Below are 17,895 nucleotides of genomic sequence, written 5' to 3'. Positions count from 1 at the left end.
TTATAGGCAATGGAGGAAATAACTTGCCAGGGGCTATTAGTCTGTCATATGATGTACCTAGACTAAGGTACTCTGGTCCCAAGTTGTTTGGGGTTTGTAGGAGAAAAACAGCACCATTATCTCACCCCTAAGGACCATATAGGGATTTGTAACTTTGCAAAACCATTGCAAGCGTTCTGTTTAGCCTTATTGGATTTTGCCACCTAGTGGCAGGTAAGGAGAATGGGTGTCTTTTCTGAGACCACCTTCATCTGCAAAGCCCCGCCTCCTAAGCTGCGTAAGTATTTTGGAGTATTATTGGTGGCGGGGAGCTGTTGCTGAGTACCAGAAGAAACTGCAGCAAAAACCTCCAGGAAGTCATAGGAGCCTTAAAGGGCTTGGAGCAGGCTGGGTTATGATGTTGGATGTGAGTTTGGGCTGATTTCTGTGTCTCTCTCTTGGGTTCAGCATTGTAGAGCAGGGTTTCCCTGATTTGGTTCTCCAGTTGGTTTTGTACTACAACTCCCATCATCCCTGACCAATGGGTCCTGCTAGCTAGGGATGATGGGAGTTGTAGTTCAAAACCAGTTGGAGAGCCAAGTTTGGGAAAGCCTGTTCTAGAGTAACATTTGTCTGATGGGAGAATCAGAGGAAATTGATCAAACAGCTGAGAGTTAGGAGACAGATCTAAGAAGGGAACTTATTAAATGTATACTGAGACCTTGAATGTGTAATTTTTTAAAAAAATTTTTTTAACCCGTTGACATATCATAAGAAATAAAGTATGGATTATAAATTTATTACGTGGAACGTAAATGGTTTAAATTCTCAGTTTCGGGGGGGCGCAAAGGTACCCGCCGAGTCTCCTCGTTCACAGGCTTCCGCGCCTGTGATTTTTAGGGGTCCCCGCTTCACCGTAGCGGCCAGACCCGAACTCGTGGAGCAGACTCCCTCCAGAGCTCGGAGGGAAATCCACCATTAATTGCTGGCGCTGACCGGAAGTAAAGAAATTGAAGGTACTTTTTTTCACCTTTGGTGGACGTGCCCAAGGATTAAGGCTTTCTGGGAAATGATATATAATGAAATGAAAAAGGTATTTAAATATACCTTCCCTAAGAAACCAGAGGCCTTTCTCCTGGGCATTGTCGGCCAATTGGTGCAAAAGAAAGACAGAACATTTTTTATGTATGCTACAACAGCAGCAAGAATACTCATCGCAAAGTATTGGAAGACACAAGATCTACCCACCTTGGAAGAATGGCAGATGAAGGTGATAGACTACATGGGACTAGCAGAAATGACTGGCAGAATCCGAGACCAGGGAAAAGAGACGGCGGAAGAAGATTGGAAGAAATTTAAGAATTATCTTAAGAAATATTGTAAAATTTATGAGTCTTAGAATGATGTGGTTTTTAAAATTAAATGGAGTACAGCTGTAAAGATTAAGTTGAAAGAAAAGTAACGATGAGAATTAGACAAGATCAAGGGTGAGGATTTGCTGAACTAAATTTTTGAAATGGGAATGCAGAAAGGGGAGGTATGAGGAGGTCGGTGAAATAAGTTTTAAGAAAATAAGGCATTGAAACTATACTTGTTCTTTTTTTGTTTGTTTGTTTGTGTTTGTGTGTATTGATATGTCTGTTATAATTTGTAAAATCCTAATAAATATTTATATAAAATAAAAAAATAAATGGTTTAAATGAAAAATCAAAAAGGAACAAGGTGGAACATATTCTGGTTAGGCAAAAATATGATCTAATCTGTCTGCAAGAAACTCATGTAGCGGAAAAACATAAAAGAGTATTAATAAATAAGAGATTGGGGCTTGAGTTTATTGCATCAAGTAAAGAAAAAAAGAGAGGGGTGGTAATCTATGTAAAACCTCAGCTGGAGCCAAAACTGCTTTACAATGATGAAAAAGGTCGAACAGTGATTATAGAGGTTAAGATCAATAATGAAAAAGTGATAGTTGTTGGAATTTATGCACCAAATGAAAGAAAATCCGAATTCTATCAATTGCTGGAAGAAAAAGTCATAGAATATTTAGAGGGGGAAATTATATTATTAGGAGATTTTAATGGAGTAGTCAATCCAAACATGGATAGAACAATAAAGAAGAAAGAAAAGAGGCAGAACAAACTCCCAGCTACATTTTTCCAATTAATAGAACTCCTGAATTTGTTCGACGCTTGGAGGTTTAAGAATCCAACAGAGAAAGAATTTACACATTATTCAGAGCCTCATAAATCGGCAGGATGAATCGACGCGATCTGGACAACAAAGGATTTATTAAATAATATTACAAAAGCAGAAATCCACCCAAGGACAATTTCAGATCACAGCGCGGTATGGGTTAACTTTAAAGGAAAAGAAGAAAAGGTTAAAAGGTGGCAACTTAATGAGAGCATGCTAAACGATGAAAGAATTGTACAGAAGGCCAAGCAAATATTAGAAGAATATTTTAAGTTTAATTTAAATCAAGGAGTAGATCTAGAGACGGTTTGGGACGTGGGTAAAGCTGTCATAAGAGGCTTCTTTATACAACAAAACACATTCCAAAGGAAAATAAAGGAGAAGAAGAAAATGGAGAGGCCTTTCTCCTGGGCATTGTCGGCCAATTGGTGTCAAAGAAAGACAGAACTTTTTTTATGTATGCTACAACAGCAGCAAGAATACTTATCGCGAAGTATTGGAAGACACAAGATCTACCCACCCTGGAAGAATGGCAGATGAAAGTGATGGACTATATGACATTGGCTGAGATGACTGGCAGAATCCGTGATCGGGGAAAGGAGACGGCGGAAGAAGAATGGAAGAAATTTAAAATTTATCTTAAGGACTATTATAAACTTGATGAATGTTAGAATGTCGAGGTTTTGAGAAAGAAAGGGTTACAGCGATACAAGACTAGACTGAAGGAAAGATTAAAAGGACAGAGACTTGACAGAAATATTTAGAAGTTGCTAAAAAATTTTGGACATTGGGATGCAGAAAGGGGAGGTATGGGGGAGTCTGAGAAACAAGGTTCATGAAAAAAAAGGTTATGAAACTATACGTGTTTGTATGTCTTTTTATATGTTTGTATTGTTTTAAAAAAAATTTGTAAAATCAATAAAAAATATTATAAAAAAAAAAGAAAATGGAGATCTGGGAGGAAATTAGAAAAAAGGAAAGGATCCTTTCCCAAAAACCAGATGATGAATTAATTAAGCAAAGTATAAAAATTTTACAGATGCAATTCTCCATGATAATAAATGAAGAGATAGAATGGAAGATGAAATGGTTGAGACATAGAAATTTTGAGTTTGCAAATAAACCTGGCAAACTTCTGGCTTGGCAATTAAAGAAGAAAAAGGAAGATAGAATTATCAATAAAATTAAAATTGAAGACAAATGGATTCAAGAACCGAAGGAAATTAGTAAAAACTTTGCTAGTTTTTTTCGAAAAACTATATAAAGAAGGTCCAGAGACTCTAGAAAAAAATTGACTATTTGGGCAAAAATAAACTACCAATAATACCTAAGGAAAAAACTGAAATATTGAACTCACCAATAACAGCTATGGAGGTGCAACAAGCTATACAGAGATCAAAATTAGGAAAGACACCGGGCCCAGATGGTCTTCCAGCTAATTACTATAAAAAGTTAGAACAAGCATTATTTCTTCCCATGAAAGACCTAATGAATAATATTCTGGCAAATGGAAAGCTTCCGAAAACCTGGAAGGACAGCTTTATTACTCTTATCCATAAACAGGGAACAGATGCCTCAAACATGGCCAATTACAGACCCATTGCACTGCTAAATAACGATTACAAGATATCCGCAGACATTCTTGCAAATAGATTAAAAATGGTGCTGAAAGAGATAATTCATAAAGATCAAACCGGATTTCTTCCCGGACGATTTATGCAATCCAATATTAGATGTGTGATTAATGTATTAGAATATTTGGATATTAAAATTGATAAACCAACAGCTATTATGTTGGTGGACGCTGAAAAAGCTTTTGATAACGTGTCCTGGAAGTTTATGAAAAAATTAATGGGAGAAATCGGACTGGGAGAAAATATTTGTAAAGGAATAAATGCCATCTATTCGGAACAATATGCAAAATTGATCATCAACGGAAGAATTACTCAGGAGTGCAAAATAAACAATGGAACCAGACAGGGCTGCCCACTGTCTCCACTGATATTTATCTTGGTGATGGAAGCCTTGAACAATCATATAAGAAGGGATCAGCTTGTTAAAGGCATCACTCTGGGAAACAAAACATATAAAATTAAAGCTTTCGCGGACGATTTACTTGTTATGACTGAAAACCCTAAAGAAAGTCTGAAAAGAGTGCTGGAACTGATTAAAGAATTTGGAGAAGTGGCAGGCTTTAAGCTGAATATAACAAAAACAAAAATGCTTGTTAAAAATGTAACCACAGAAGAAAAGGATGACTTAGAAAAAAATATTGGGCCTGAAAATCTCTTCAAAAGCGAAATACTTGGGTATTTGGATCACCCCCAAGAACATAAACTTATTTCAGGATAATTACACCAAAACTTGGTTAGATATTAGAAAAAACTTGGTAACCTGGAGTAAACTAAAATTAACATTTCTGGGTAGGATTTCCATTATAAAGATGAACGTGCTTCCAAAATTAATCTTTTTATTTCAAATGATTCAGATACTGGGTGAAGCAGGTTGTCTCAAGATATGGCAAAGAGAAATTTCCAAATTCTTGTGGGAAGGAAAGAAACCTAGGATTAAACACCTGATCTTAATAGACATAAAAGAGAGAGGAGGCTTTTCCCTACCCGACCTAAAACTTTACTACGAGGCAGCCTGTTTCACCTGGCTAAAAGATTGGTGCACGTTGCAGGATCCGGACCTCCTGGACCTGGAAGGTTTCGACAACCGTTGGGGTTGGCACGCCTACCTAATATATGGAAAAGCAAAAATTCATAAAAATTTTACCAACCATATAATAAGAAAGTCACTCTTTGCTGTATGGGAAAAATATAAAGACCTGATGGAGCCTAAAGTCCCGTGGTGGACTTCTCCAGTAGAAGTCATAGCAGTAAAACGGAAAAATACTCAGGAAAGCTGGCCAACATATAAAATACTTCTAAAAAATGAAGATAACCAAATAAAATTAAAAAAAATTGAGGAAATAAGAGAACACATTTCAGACTGGTTCCAATACCATCAGTTATTTGAAAAATTTAAATCTGACAAACAAAAGGGGTTCTCAGTAGAAATTTCTCGATTTGAATCTGATCTTGTAAATTCTAAAAGAAAAACTCTTTCCAAAACTTACCGACTCCTCCTTGACTGGACAGTCAAGGAGGAGGAGGTAACAGTGGCAATGGTGAGGTGGTCCCAGGATTTTGGCCATCCAATAACCATGGCCCAATGGGAAAATTTATGGAAGATCAATTGGAAATTCACAAACTGTTACACGATTAGAGAGAACTTTCAAAAAATGCAACATCGATGGTATCTAACACCATGGAAACTTTCAAAAATGTATAAAAATGTGTCAAGTAATTGTTGGAGATGCGGAGACTCAGGAACATTCTACCATATGTGGTGGATATGTAGGAAAATACAGGTATTCTGGGAGAGTATACATGCAGAACTGCAAAAAATGCTAAAGATCTCCTTCAATAAAAAACCAGAGGCCTACCTCCTGGGAATAACAGATTTGGATATTCCACAAAAGAGGAAGGGTATCTTTTTATATGTGACGGCGGCAGCAAGAGTTTTGATCGCAGCAAATGGAAGAGTAATGAAATCCCCTCTATACAAGATTGGATCCAAAAGCTGACAGAATATGCCGAATTAGATGGTTTATCAGAAAAGATAAAGAATAAAACAAAAACAGGAATTTGTTTCTAAATGGGAGGTTTTTAAAGAATATCTGAAAAATAAATATAGTAGTTTAAATTTTGTTGCAGCATTCGAGGAACTTCAGTAATAGTTGCTAGGTAGATAGAAGAAATTAGATTTATTGAGAATAAGTTTAATTATGAAAATGTGTATTGGCAATAAGTAATATGAATTTGAAATATGGAATAGACGAGAAGTTGGGTCTTTAGTGTTAAGACCAATAGATGTTTTATTGTTTGCCAAGAAAATTATGTGTCTATGGTTATTTTTGTAATTTGTGTGTAATTTTGTATATGTGTTTCTTTGTGTGTGTTTTTGTTGTTGTATAAATAAAGATAAAATAGAATAGAATAAAACAGAGTAACATTTGTTATTGCTGCTACAGTGGTGCCTCGCAAGACGAAATTAATCCGTTCCGCGAGTCTCTTCGTCTTGCGGTTTTTTCGTCTTGCGAAGCACGGCTATTAGCGGCTTAGCGGCTATTAACGGCTTAGCGGCTTTAAGAAAAGGAAACAAACTCGCAAGAACTCGCAAGACGTTTCGTCTTGCGAAGCAAGCCCATAGGGAAATTCGTCTTGCGGAACGACTCAAAAAACGAAAAACTCTTTCGTCTTGCGCGTTTTTCGTCTTGCGAGGCATTCATCTTGCGAGGTACCACTGTATTGTTGTTGTAGTGGAGTAAGTGCCGAGGAGAGTATAAGGTGTTGACACCTCCTAGGGAGGCTGAGGGTCAAACCACACCTGCCTCCCCCCAACCTGAAATAGGCCATGTTGGCTGGAGCTGGTGGCAGTAGCTGTTCAAAACATCTGGAGGCACCAGGCTGGGGAAGCCTCAGCTACACACTGTGCTTATTGTATAGTGTCCATCTATACAGCTGCTGTTATTGGGATCGCAGCAAGCACAGAAACAACAAACCAACCCTGGGATGGAACTGCTTCAGGTTCCAGCAGGCTCTCATAGGAAAACATGAAGAGGACTTCTAAACATTACATCGCCTCAGCAGGAAGGCACCAGCATTCTATTTGCAGTATTATGAATGGTGCCTTGAGACAAATCTCACAGGAAAGTGGGTCCTTGTTGATGCAGCAACAGCGATAAGTGTTTTAGATATGTTAAAGGATGAATGTGAGCCAAACAGCAGCCACCGAACTTGTTCCTAATAATAAACTGATTATAAAATCATAATAATCTTTAAACTCTTCACAATCCTGCAAGCATGTGCAGAATGTATTCTGTTATCCGTCAGTAACTACAGCTAGTTGCCATTTCTAGGATAGAGGAGAAATTAATCCAGACCACTTTTTAAAGCAAACTGCTGCTCTTGGAGGTTTTGGGACCTTTTTGGTTCCACAAAATGTAGACAAAAAAATTGTATGGGAAAATGCACTGAGGAAAATACACAAGTGCATATTTTAGGGAGGAAAATGCATGCAAGTATGGCTGGGGCAACTCAGCCAGATGAGTGGGGTATAAGTAATAAAATTATTATTGTTGTTATTATAAAATGTGCATAATTTACACACAGTTTTTCCATGTGTGTTTTTCAATCTTTAGTAAAACAGGACAGAATGGACTTATGACTATGAGCCCGTGTGAAACTGATAGGGAAAGTAAATAGGCTGTTCATCCATCCACACCCCCATATATGAGGTTTCTGTATCACCAAGTATGTTTGAGTTCATTCAACCACCCTCTTACCATATTATTCCAGAGTGCTATGGCCATCTCTGCATGGCCTCTCTCCGAGAAATGAAAGCAGTCCACTGCAAAGAAACTCAGGTCTGGCTTCCCGTCCTGTGATTTAATACAAAATACAATTATTAATCTTCAGAATAGATTTTATCACTCACTAGTCAGGATCTGGCATTTCACGTGTATTTTTTTGGCCCATTGTCTCCTGGCGCTGAGCCAATCAACAGTCAAATCCTATCTCTCAAAAGAAGTCACATGGTTTGTTTTTGTGTTTAATACACTCCTGCAGCAACCACCAGCTAGGTATAGATTTTTTTATTTTTTTGGCATAATGTGTAAAAATCGACTAAGTCAACTATCGACAGGGATGTCAGTACATGCTTTCTACAACTTTAAATGCTGTTAGATTGAAAAGGCAGTATAATAAGCCTTTTTCCAAGTGGTATTTATGATAAATGGTTACTTTTATGCCTCATATAAGCAGCAATCAGCAGTATCAACGGAGCATCTCGCCTCCAGGTCCTTTCAACATACTGATGCTATTGGGAGGAGGACACAGTGACTCTGATGCAAGGACATAATTCTCCAACCTGCAAATAAGCTATTTGTTTCAGTGAATGGGCATAATCCTTTTCTTCAAACAGGAAGGCCTGCAAAAGCAGTAATTACATGGACTGAGTGCACTGTGACATACACAGAGTTCTAGACTGGAGAGCGAAGGAGCCTCTTCCGTAGAACGGGAAACATTATCAAATGATGTTATAGATTTTTTGGAAGCACAAGCCATAGTGGTTAGTTCACACATACATGTGACCAAAGAAGAGATGAAGAGAAGGCATCTATACATAAATGAAAAGATAGGGAGACTTCAAGGGTATATAGAAACCAGTTAAGTAGGGCTTAGTCCATAGTTTCTTCTGCAGGAGAAGCTAAACCAGTTTCTTCAGACAAACTGCTTAGATAGTCTTATATGCTTCTTCAGAAGTGGACTCTGATGGTGGACTCCAGTCTACAGAAGCTTATACAGTAAATATAGTAATATTTATTGGGCCACACGACTCTTCATTGTTTTATCTGGTTAAGTAGCCTTGGGCCCCAATAAATTGGTGTGTGTGCACTTTTGAAATCTCCTTTCCCCCTTCATCTCTCAATGCCTGCAGCCTCGAGTGAAGACTAGCATGCAAAATGGTGTGCGGAATCACAGATTAATCACCAAAGCACTGCTTTCATAACATTTGCTGTCTCCTCAAATTTTAGAGGCCGTTCACATTTTCAGCTCTGATTCATCGGTTGATAGATTGTGTGGCGATGAGATGTTGAGATAGAGATGCATACAGGAAGCAGTCCTAAGACAATGTCAGTGCTGCAACAATTTCAAAAAGTTACTTTCGATACGTGCCCACCTATCATTTCTCTGGACTTGGCACCAACCTTTTACACAGGTCTCCTTTCCCTTTCCCCCTAAAGGCCTTTTCTGTTTTGAACAATTAGAGCAGGGATCAGCAAACTTTTTCAGCAGGGGAACGGTCCACTGTCCCTCAGACCATGTGGGGGGCCGGACTATCTTTTTTAAAAAATAAAATAAACGAATTCATATGCCCCACAAATAACCCAGAGATGCATTTTGAGTAAAAGGACACATTCTACTCATGTAAAAACACATGGATTCCTGGACCATCTGCGGGCTGGATTTAGAAGGTGATTGGGCTAGATCCGGCCCCCAGACCTTAGTTTGCCTACCCATGAATTAGAGGAATGATTTATTTGTTTCTGCTTGCCTGCCTGATTTGTGTGAATAGTCGGATGTGGACATGTGGCATGTATCATATCAGTTATATGTGAAGAAGAAAAGAAGTTTGGATTTGATATCCCACTTTATCACCACCCGAAGGAGTCTCAAAGCGGCTAACATTCTCCTTTCCCTTCCTCCCCCACAACAAACACTCTGTGAGGTGAGTGGGGCTGAGAGACTTCAGAGAAGTGTGACTAGCCCAAGGTCACCCAGCAGCTGCAGGTGGAGGACCGGAGACACGAACCCGGTTCCCCAGATTACAAGTCTATCGCTCTTAACCACTACACCACACTGGCTCTCTCTCTTGTGAGTGACAAATGGCCTTTAGACACTCTGGGGTCTGGGTCTGGTGCCAGTTCTTGTATGCATTTTGAAAACCAGTAGTGGTCCAATTCATTTATTGATATATGTTCTGGGGGCCTGTAATCCTATCACCAGTATTGGCTCCCAATTGCCTCTAGGATGGTACACAGAGCCAGGATGGTGGGAACTGACTGTTCTATCTGTCTGTCTATTTTTCAGTTTCCCTTGCAACGCTACATGGTTGTAAGGATGATGTAATCCTCAGCCTGTATATCTTGTCATCTAGAACAAATCCTGGAACACTGCTTTGAATGCTGCAGGTAGCAAATGGTGACTCACACTGTCTAGTGGCATGATGGTGTTTCGGAAAAACGGCTGCACAACAACGGCAAAATCCTCCCGTTCCGTATAGCTGTTGACCATCTTTGCGCTTCTCTCCTGTTTGGGAAGTACACAATGGCAAGGTCAGCGTTGACATGGGGACTCCCTTAGCTCTTTCCCCTCCAGTATACAAGTACTGACTCAGACCAGACGGACTAAAAGGGACGAGTGCCAAGTGCAGGGGTGGTGTCACAGGAGAAGAAGCGACAAAGTACAGTAAGGGCAACACAGCTACCCCGTTAAAGGTCATTGTGGAAGTCACACTAGCTGAACTTATGTCCTGAGACAGTCAGATGGCAGGAATACCCGCTTCACAGAGCTCTTGCAAGGATAAAGAAAAAAGGAGATACAGTGGTACCTCGGGTTACATACGCTTCAGGTTACAGACTCCTCTAACCCATAAATAGTACCTCAAGTTAAGAACTTTGCTTCAGGATGAGAACAGAAATTGTGCTCCAGCAGCGCGGCAGCAGCAGGAGGCCCCATTAGCTAAAGTGGTGCTTCAGGTTAAGAACAGTTTCAGGTTAAGAACGGACCTCTGGAACGAATTAAGTATTTAACCCGAGGTACCACTGTAGACCCTTACAAATTATAGGGTAGGCTTAGAAACCAAACTTGCTATTATCACCACCATTTCTCAAATCTCTATACTGATTCCCAGCAAGCCTCCTGAAGGAAATTAAGGCTATCAATGGCTATCAGCCACAATGACTATGTACTACCCCCCCACACACATTGTCAGTATGAGTCTGAAATACTCCTGGAAATTACAAAGGAGGGGAGTGATGTTGCACTCAGGTCCTGTTTTCAGGCTTCCCAGAGGGATCAGGTTGGCCACTGTAAGAAGAGGATACTGAACTAGATAGGCCTTTTTGATTGAGCAGACTCTGTGATGTTCTTAATTTACAACAAAAAAAATCATTAAAATAATAAAGCTATCCTTATAAAACTACAAAACCGCAGCACTGTCAACGAGTAAAACAATCAAGAGAAATTAGTTGGCAGGGAGTAAAGCTGCTCCAGTTCAGCTCAGGAGCTGTCTCCAGCTGTAACCAGGAATGCCAGATGGCTCCCAAGAAAGAACTGCCCAGAAAAGAACTCCTAAAAATGGAAAAGCAGAGAGGCTGAGGCTGAGTTTCCCTGAGCAGGGATTCCCATTAGGAGGGCATGAGCATCAAGAAGGCTAAAAGACTTCACTGCTTCCCACTGTGCCTCAGACAGGGGAGGAACACATAACAGATAAACACACAACACAAATAAATACATAAGACAGAAGAGGTGAAGAAGAGGCAAGGATGAGTCACCGAGCTCCAGGCACAACGTGAAATGCAAGAGAGTGGATTTATGTGGGAAAACAGATGACATCACTAACGCCAGCTGAAACAAGCAATCACTCTCAGGTACTCTCAGCACCAAATCAAGCCAACAAAATGTGGCAGCGCAGAGCCTTCCTCTTCAGGGTTCCAGTCAGCTTTGCCATTTTCTCAGGGGAGGCTGGTCTGTTAGGCCCCACCAACTCTCAGCCTGCCTTCAGGCAGCCCACCACATGTCCTGCCTTCTCCCTTGCATCTCGTCCAGGGAGTGGCTTTTCCTGTCAGTTCCCTCCTTCTTCATCTTCATGTTGCCCTTGTAAAAAAAAAACTCTACAGGGAGGAGGACAGAACAAAACTAGTTGGCTCGGCCTGTTGTTGACCCTGGCTCCACCTACTGATGGTCTCCCTCCTTTCTGCCCTACTAGTTCCCTTGGGCATCAGTCAACCACTACATTTTCCACTCCACCCAACCTCAAATACCCAGCCAACATTCTGTAGCATCTGAACACACTTGGTCCTCATTGGGCTGTTTCAGGTTCCTTCCCTTGGAGTATGTGTGTGTGTAGTTCTGCAGACCTTGGGGTTTCTCCAAGCCTGCTGACACTTTTTTTTTTCTTGTGGGTGATGCTGCTTTAGCTACATATGGATCCACACTCAGAGAATGAGTCCACTATTAATATGTAGGCTTGACTTCTACAGGAGGGGTGCAAGGATCTTGAGTGGGATTCAGCTAAGGAGTCTCGTCAGTGGAAGCTCTGCACAGAGATTGCTACTTGTGCACTGGTGCTTCCCTCACTCTCCCAAAATTGGATTGGGCGTGGGTTGGAAGAAACCCCTGGAAAAGTGTGGGGAGGGGAGAGGAGGGATCGTTCTGTCCGGCAAGCCAAAATGCTTGGGCTGGCAGAATGATCGGAAGAGCATGATGTTAAATTCCTCCCCTTGAAATCAGTAAGAAAGGAAGTGCTTGCTTTACCTGAAAATCTCTGTTAATTCTTTTCATTTCTTGTAGTTCAGGGGAGTTTTCCTGGGGGTTTAGAAAACACGGACAAAGGCTCCTGAAAGAGAGGGATGCTAAAATAAACACAGATCCTAGATAGCACAGAATCCTAGTCCAACCCCCTGCAATAGTGCAGGTAACAAAATGATTTGATTTAAAATAGCTTAGAAAGAATGTACAGTATTAGATTAGGGCATGGGAAATGTTGTTGGACTATGATTCCCATCATCCCTGACCATTGGCTATACTGGCTGTGGATACCAAAAGGAACCAGAGTCCAACATCATCTGGAGGCCCATGGGTTCACCACCCTTGTGATTATGTTTGTGGAACCAAAGAATACAAAAGCCTATGCCTTGGATTTTAAAAATACATTTCTTCCATGGCCTAATAACAGACACATCAGAATATGGCGCTTAAGCCTGTGGTCCTATATATATGCATACACACATGTGCACATGGCTTACCCAAAATAATTCTGGGAGCTGTAGTTTGCTAAGGGTCTGGGAATTGTAGCTCTCTTAGGCTTACAGTTTCCAGGATTCTTTCTCAAAGGCTGCTAAGGTGTTGTATAAATGTGCTTTAGATATATGATGTCGATGTGGCCTTAGGTTCTAATCCCCCTGCTGCCCGGGACTTTTGCCTCGCTTGTTGGTTTACAGAAACCTCCCCCAGCCTGGAGCCCTCCAGAATTTTTGGATTGCAGCCCTAGCCAGCATTGGCCATGATGGCAGGGGCTGATGGAAACTGTAGTCCAAAACATCTGGAGGGCACCAAGTTGGGGAAGGCTGGCCTAGAGGCATGATTCTTATTTGGGATATAAGAGCTCCTGGATTCTACAGTTTGGACCTTTGGATTCTGGTATTCCAAACCCTCTTTATAGTTGGGTAGACAATGACACTGTCCAGATGGGAAAGACACCCACACTTCCATACAGTGGACAGGGATTTTTGTGACGTGTTTAGCGCACACAAATGGACTCCAGGTTAACACACGTCTCAAATTGGCTTAACACAAGAGATCCAGCATCAGCCAGACTTTGTGAATCACTGTCTACCTTGTTATAAATATCCGTACAGAAAACAAGAAGGCCAAAGCTACTCTCTTAAATGGCTGCAGCTCTAATGGAAATCAATGAAGATTGCTCTCATGTGAGTAAAGGGAAAAACCAGACCCAATATCCTCATTATAATTAGAGCATCTGCTGCCTCACAGCTCCCAGGTCCAATAGCATCTTGCAGGGAACAGGTTTTTTAAGCTCTTTGCGGTTGCTTTATGAATAACAAAAGTATAGATCGGCCCTAAAAATAGCATACAATACAGATTGCTGTGCGATCCGCTCACTTACGCCCCTGAAAGAACACATCCGGATGCTTCCCTTTCTATCTGACGCAGTCCAGTGAGTTCCATTATCTCCACCATGTTGACAAAAGCCCGAGGGAGCTGCAGGGATTACAGTAACCAGGTATATTGATGCACAGAGCAGAAGGCAGAGCCAAACAGCAACACAGAGAGGTTATGCACAGATCAGTAGTCGTGAGAGCATCTGGTTTTCATGCAATAGGAAAGGAAATGTACAGAGGGCCAGTGGCAATGAAAGAAAAATATTATGTTGGTGCGATAAACTTTATAGCTATAACTGCAGGCTGGCACCATTAGCCAGCTTGATGCAACGTCGAGCTAGATGTGCAATGGTGTTTGTGCAGTAATTGTTTGTGCATGACTTTGCCACAAGCCTCTACCACAGGTGGGAAGTCAACAGCCTATAGACCACAGAAGTTCTGTGTGGTCCACTGGGAGTTGCTGTCACCTCTGCCACTAGTAAAATCACCTTGTGTCCTGTGTTTCCTTCAGACCACCAGACAGCTGTTTGGGAGGCTGCAAGGGGCATAATTTACAAGAAGTGGGGGTTTGGAGATGACCCTCCCTGTACACCTCCCCCCCCCCCCCGCAATGTAAATTATGCCATCCACAACCCACTTAACAGCTGCTTGGCAGATGATAGTCTGCACCATCCTGCGTCCAAGGGGCCTTTTATCCCCCTAAAAGTTGAGCTCTGAAAGCCTCTTCTGAAAGCAAGGACCACACTGGTGACAGCCACCTTTCCCTGATTTCAAAGGGTAGGTTTGCATATATTTGTTTGCATATATGTGTGAATGCCCAGACCGCTAAGATGTGGTCCACAAGCACTTACCCACTGCTACATGTGGGCCTCAGGGGTGAAAAAGGTTGCTCACCTTTGCTCCAAAACAGCCTTCTCTAACCTTGAACCCCTACAGATGCTTTGGACTACAACTCCCATGAGCCTTTGCCAGCTGCTGTGGAACTAACCCTCAAGTGCCCTTCCTGAAGCGAGACTAGGTCGGCAGGCCTGGGAGACAGTGGTCTTTCAGTGGTGACCCCCAAACGGTGGCACTCCTCCTGTCGCGAAATAGGATTAGCGCACTTCTGGTTGTCTTAAAACAATATTTATGAAGGTGTAGATTAGGTGTCTGTTTTACTCTCTGTTGGGTGGCTGAAGTCGATGTCACCATTTAATTCTTCCTGCTTATCGTAGCATAGTGTTTTATCGTATGCCTTTAGCTTCTTTGATAAGACTTGCATGCCACCTTCGGAAACTGCTTCATTTTGACAGGCAGCAAACAGATTTATTAAATAAAAAATGAATAAAATACCCAGGAGACTCTGGGCCACCAATTTCAATAACTAGCTGAGGTTACTTAACCAGTGGAGGCTTTTCATTTGGGCAATGGGGCACTGCTGTGTCAACTTCAGCCTGCCCTCAGCCAGCCCCCACATGCCTTGTCTGCTTACAACTAGTTCAGGGGGTGGGACTGCCTGGCAGCTTCCTTCCCCTTAGCCTCAGTGTTGCCCTTGTAGAACTCAGCACAAAGGAGGGGGGGTAGGGGTGACAAAAGTAGAATTAACTGCCTCTGCTTGCATTGGCACTAGTTCCACCTGCTGCCTTCTGCCCTCCCAGCCCCCACAGATGCAAATGGTTTTGTTTCTTTCATTCTAACTTTCCCCTTTCATTTGTTTTATCTTCATTCTTCATCTCAATAAAGCTTCATCATTGGAGAGCCAGGGCTTGACTGCATACTTGTGGCAACCCATAGATCTTTATTCCAAACTTTGATGCTACATACTGTGCCCGAGGCAATGTAAGGGGAAAACAGAGCAACTTCACTCTGTAGCAACTTACGGTTAAGCTGGGAGTTGCCCCCTCCCAGACTGAAAATTAATCTGTGATTTTGCTCAGCATGAACCAACCTGGACCGTGCAATCAACATCTGAAGCTCTTTTTCGTGTGCCCCTTCCATGAAAAGTCCAGAAGGCGCCATGGAGCAGCTCCCCATTTGTGGAATGTTCTACCCAGGGAGTCCTGCCTGGCACCTTCACTGCCTTCTTTATGCGCCAGGCAAAAAGTTTCCCTTATAACCAGGCCTTTAGCCATTAACTACATGTGGCTTTTTAGAAGTGGGTGAGATGTTTTTAATGTGTTGCTTTTCCTCCTTGGTATTAATGTATCTACATGGGGTGGGGAAATTGTTTACTTAAAGTTGCTTTTGGTTGTCCTGGGCAAAATAAAGTGAGTAACGAAAGAAAGAAAGAAAGAAAGAAAGAAAGAGAGAGAGAGAGAGAGAGAGAGAGAGAGAGAGAGAGAGAGAGAGAAAGAAGTTGCGAGTGTTGCAGATGCTAGGCAAGCTTGTTATCATGTTTGTCCACCCATCTCCTTTCCTCCTCTGCTGCACAAATATCCCTAAGTCAGGGCAAATATAGAATTGGGGAGGCTGGACAGTACACCCATAAGCACGGTAGACAAAGCTGCTGCCTGCTGTTGAGGCAGCAGCATCTTCCTGCTGCAGAGGGCTTTAGGGGCTAGCTCCACGTTGAGAAAACTGAAGAAAACCATATAAAATGCAACCACGTTCGCCATAGTAGAATCTCACCACTTTCCTGGTCATTAGCTATCAAGGTCATTGGATTACCCTTCAAATATGACTGCACCAGTGCCAGCTATCTGAAAGAAGGTCCTGAATGAAACATGATCATGGAAACTCTGCGAGGGGTGAGAAATGTTTAAGTGCAGTTGCCAAGAACTCAGCCTTCTAGAGTGTCTTAAAGTCTTACCTCCTTGTAAAGGATATCAAGGGTGTCCTGGAGGTGTTCTACATATCTGTCCACTGAATAGGTCTCCTGAAGAAAATGAAACACTCAGTTATCCATTTTCAGTATTGCATGAAAAGTTGCAGATAAATCCATCCCCACACACCCAAAACCAGAGAGGTCTATGGAATAGCTTGACTTGAAGGAGACTGATATGAGGATATAATTTGCGCTAGCAAAGTCTTGATATATTTAGAAGGAAGTATTGCAGAATTGTTTCCCAGTTGCAGCATGCATTTGACTTACTCAGAACACACGGCGTTTGGACGCGATTCTTAAATTACCAGTCCAGCTGAATTAAAAACAAACAACTGATGCCTGAACCAGTTAATCAGGAAGAGCTGGATTGGGAGAGCTGGTTTCGATTCTCTGCGTCCAAACACTGGATGTAGACATAATTCAAGAGCTGAAATCAAGCCCACTATTTGCAACAAGATTTAAAATGCAGCTTCAAAACTTTCATCCAGAAATGTGAGTTTTTTTAAAAAAGGGGAATCACTCAGAATTTTGAATTCAAGTTCATAATCTTGAATGTTATAATTGGAATTCATATTGGTTTCTCATAAATGGGGAAGGGGGCCTTTTAAAGTGGCACAACATTGTGAGGGCATAGTGGCGTACTGGTTTCACTCATTTTTATTGATGTCACAGGTAAACTTAATTCAGAATGGGACTGAGTCTTTCAAAAAATTGAATAGAATTCTCAGAAAAAGACTAGTATTCCCTCCTCCTCCAAATCTACCTCACTATGTCCCAACTCCCAATAAAAAAATGTGTCTCCAGAAGTATTTTGTATTTCCAAAATACTCCATTGTATTTCTGGGGCCACTGAGAACTATAGTTTTAATACTTATTAGCTTGGCACATGGATTATTATTATTATTCCCCCAATGGCTGACTTAGTTGTTTTCCATTTGGATGGCAAACCTCTTTTTTGGAAGGTCACTAGGGCCAATCACCAGCTTTGAGGACTGGGGCTGCAATCAGGACAAAAATGCTCATTTCAAATAAAAAGTGACAGGAAATACTATCGTTTTCAAACCAAGCCAGCTACAGCTTTCATACCTTGTCTAAGCAATAGTTACAAAGGTCATTGCCTCCAATGAAAATGGTGACTAGCTTCCAGTCCTCCTGATAGTTGATGCTCTGGTGAGAAACAAAAACACTACAATATCAGAGTAAAAAAATTCCTTCCAGTAGCACCTTAAAGACCAACTAAGTTAGTTCTTGGTATGAGCTTTCATGTGCATGCACACTTCAGAGTAGTTCACGGATGTTCAGAGGAGCAAAGAGAGTAATGAGTGATGTGACTTGCTCAGGATCCCATCGATTCCACTCTCCGGAACTGCTGGAATCGTATCCCTGCTCACCTGCTGTGGAATTT

General features: G+C 41.5%; 1 protein-coding gene across 2 annotated transcripts in view; it reads right to left on the bottom strand.

The window, feature by feature from the left end:
• PLB1 (phospholipase B1) overlaps positions 1-17,895 on the bottom strand; it is a 107,847-nt gene that overhangs the window by 6,708 nt on the left and 83,244 nt on the right. For both annotated transcript variants that reach the window (XM_081186352.1, XM_081186353.1), the window contains 6 exons: positions 17,577-17,657; positions 16,476-16,541; positions 13,693-13,787; positions 12,321-12,402; positions 9,993-10,091; positions 7,565-7,660 (listed from right to left, as the gene is read on the bottom strand). In XM_081186352.1, the coding sequence (XP_081042478.1) occupies positions 7,565-7,660; positions 9,993-10,091; positions 12,321-12,402; positions 13,693-13,787; positions 16,476-16,541; positions 17,577-17,657 (519 nt within the window). The remainder of the gene's footprint in view (positions 1-7,564; positions 7,661-9,992; positions 10,092-12,320; positions 12,403-13,692; positions 13,788-16,475; positions 16,542-17,576; positions 17,658-17,895) is intronic.

This window comes from Podarcis bocagei (genome assembly GCF_964188305.1).
Source record: "Podarcis bocagei genome assembly, chromosome: 3".
In the NCBI taxonomy this organism is placed as follows: Eukaryota; Metazoa; Chordata; class Lepidosauria; order Squamata; family Lacertidae; genus Podarcis; species Podarcis bocagei.
This window is presented reverse-complemented; position numbering and strand designations above follow the sequence as displayed.